The 3,113-nt window shown below is 45.2% G+C and overlaps 1 protein-coding gene across 1 annotated transcript; it reads right to left on the minus strand.

Annotated features, from left to right (window-relative positions):
• Window positions 1-2,422, minus strand: EIF1 (eukaryotic translation initiation factor 1). Its single transcript, XM_081971017.1, has 4 exons — window positions 2,234-2,422; window positions 1,105-1,268; window positions 906-1,007; window positions 1-684 (listed from the first exon to the last, which is right to left on the minus strand). Exons 1-4 carry the CDS (start codon window positions 2,262-2,264, stop codon window positions 640-642), a joined length of 342 nt encoding a protein of 113 aa, XP_081827143.1. The 5' UTR covers window positions 2,265-2,422; the 3' UTR covers window positions 1-639.
• Between the last annotated feature and the right edge of the window lie 691 nt (window positions 2,423-3,113).

Here is a 3,113-nt window from a genome sequence, read left to right on the forward strand (position 1 = left end):
TATTTCTGAAAATCATTTTTATTTAAATAAAAGTTTAAATACATTACACAGAACATCAGGATTCCAACCGAGATATCTGTTGCTTCACACAGCTGTTAGTTGCTAAAGCAGCACTTTGCAATGACATTCTTTAAAAACTGCACCTTTTAAGTTTAAGCGAGATTGAGCTAACACCTTTCCTGAATTCAGTCACCTTAGTGTCTATTTCGAAGGGACTTTGATTTATATAGCCCCAATACCTTTGCACAAAGATGCGTTCAGGTAAACAAAGGTGAGACTTAATCTTTCACAGTTTGTTTGTAGTTATTTAGCCTCAATTTCTGTGACAAAGGTGGCTTAAAATGTTAGATGTCTCTAAAACAGCCAGAATATTTAAATTCTAATCAGCAATGTCTATAAACTAAACTTCTGGCATGACACTAATGCTACCAGATCTGGTTTAAATGAGGGACAGCAACACAACACAACACGAGCTCTTGTCAGTTTATTACATTGCCGAGTTACACTAGTCCAGACTAAAAGGAACCTGATGTGATTACATTATGCAAGCTGGCTTGGTTAAAACTAATGAGGCAGGACACAAAGAATCTTTCATCGCAAGGTAGTCATCGCCCTTGAAACTTTGGTGGCCCACGAATCTTAAAACCCATGGACTTTCAGCTGGTCGTCTTTAGCCAGTCCAATCTGGAAAAAAAAAGTTTTTGAGTTATAAATATTCAGAATGTGACCTATTCCAGTAAAATTAACAGCTGTATTTATTTTACCCTGCTACCAGGGTAAAACCAGCTATTTCTTAACAAAATCCTTTGGCTTTAATTTAGTAGCAGAAATCAAAAATATTATATGCACAAGTCCAATAATAAATTGAGCAATAAAACCTATACATTTTAAATGGCTGTGTTTACCTCAATGAGGAATTGGCATATATTCTTCCGTTGGTCCCCCTGAAGCTGAATCACTTCTCCATACTCTGGATGCTCAATCACAGTACCATTGCAGGCAAATTTCTACAGAAACAAAAAAAAAAGTAAAACATTAACTATTTAGTTTTAAGCACTTATTAAGGGTAAAGCAGTTACTGGGGATTAAGAATTTCACAAATACCTTCTTGAAGGCCTTCACCAGTTTCTTTTTATCATAATCATCGGCAATGCCTTGGACTGTGGTGAGGGTTTTTCTGCCGTTCCTCTGCTGGATCCTTATATGGATGTAGTCCTCAGTCCCAGCAGGAAGTAAGTCATCACCCTTACTTGCATCAGCAAAGGGGTCTGAGAAAAGATGAAAATTTATGTATATTAAAACAATAAAAAGGTGCAATTTCAGTCAGGTTTAAGGAATTATCAATGTTGTGTGAACTCAAATCACCTTCCCAAACTGAGCAAGCCCTGTTGGAGAAGGGGAAGAGTGATTGACAGCTTTTAAGGTACGAAAACTGGCATCTTCAACGTACATATTTCAAGTCCAACCAACTCTTGAGCTTGAAAGGATCTCCCGAAGTTCCCCGTCACCCATTTCTGAATCAGTTAAAACCTCAAATCTCTTTGCTCACTCTTCTTGTTAAAGCAGGAAAAATAGTTCTTCCCCCACTTCCTGCCCAGATGTGGAAACGAGGCTGCTTCCAGCGGATAAAGCAACGGAGGCAATCTTCGTTACCACGTGACTAGGGAGAGCCCGCCCACTTGCAGGGTGACGCAACCGCCAGGAATTCGCAAGTGCGTCAACGGTGGGGGGGAAGAGAAGGAGTAAACAAGATGGCGGACCTTCGTAACAATGCCGTCTTTTTACGTTCATCCTTCATAGTTATCGGTATCCATCTTTTGGGCGCCTCCCCCCGTTTCCTATCCCTTCTACGAGGCGCATTTTAGGTCAAGCTAGGCCAGGACGGCCTGCTCCCCCTCCCCCCACCGAGTTATTGGTATCGCTGGCTTCCTTCCTATCTTGGGTTTGACCAATGAAATCGCTTCCCCCCCCCCCGCTGCTGAAGTGACTCCTGGCAAGACTTTCCCTCCCCCCCGTCGAAACTCCGCCTCCCGCCGCAGCCCTCCGCCTTCGTCAACACCCCTTCCCCCGTCCGAGCTCTGAGGACAATTGCTTCCCCTCCCCCCTCATGCGTTCTCCAATGACCTTCCCCCTCCTCCCCCATCTATCGGGGCCCAAGCGGATTCCATCTCCGGCCTGACGCGGCCTCCCACACCGTCCATTTCCCACTCCGCCATTCCCGTAGGCCCCTCACCGAAGGAGTGGAGGTTCTGGATAGCGGACATACGACGCGCTTCGCTTCCCCTTTTCCCCGGGTCGGAAGCAACAACAGCAACGGCGACAGCAAAAGGCGGGGCGCGGCAACAACAACAGCAGCGACAGTGGCTCCTCAGCCTCTCCGAGACGCCTAAAAAAGGAAAAGGCAGCAGGAAGGGCGGGTTTAAAACGTCCGGCGGGTTATATAGCAGTGAGGGGTTTATGACGTCAGCGCGCCTCGGGAGGCGGGCACAAGGATTGGCTAGAAAGAGAAAAACTTGAAGGAGGGGATGGGAGAGGTTGGGCTGTGGGCGTGGCTCTGTCAAGCTCAGCTCCTCCCTTCTCCAGCTTCCGCATTTTATGATGCAGGCGGTAGCGCAAACTGGACCTAACTGGCTCTCCTTGTGACGCCACGGATGTTGCCGGGGATTGGATGAGAATCGCGGAAGGAGGGGAAACGGCCGTACGTTGCAGCGGACGCGGGGAGTCTGCACCATTTTCAAGAGACGGGAGGGGCAGTTCAAATACTTCCACAAAGGAAAGCGGGCAATCGGCGCATGCGCGTCAGGTCTATTTTCAGTGCCTCCCTTCCAGTGTTTTCGATAGGGATTAATTACATTAATAATGCTTTATTTCTAAAATAAAAAGTACTGGGATCTTGGCATCCCCCCTCTCCAATGTTAAATACATTTTCTTCGTTAATTATTGCATATTTAGTAGGCACACAGATAATAAGGTTTTTTGTTCATTTTTTGGGGGGAAATACTTCCAACAAAATCTATGAAGTAAAATCCATTTTCTTAAACATTTTGTTAAAATCCATTTTGTTTTGGTGTCTTTTGCTTTGAAACGCAAAAGTGAAAATGGTTGCAACAGTT

This window comes from Natrix helvetica (genome assembly GCF_964273705.1).
Source record: "Natrix helvetica genome assembly, chromosome: Z".
Classification (NCBI taxonomy): Eukaryota; Metazoa; Chordata; class Lepidosauria; order Squamata; family Natricidae; genus Natrix; species Natrix helvetica.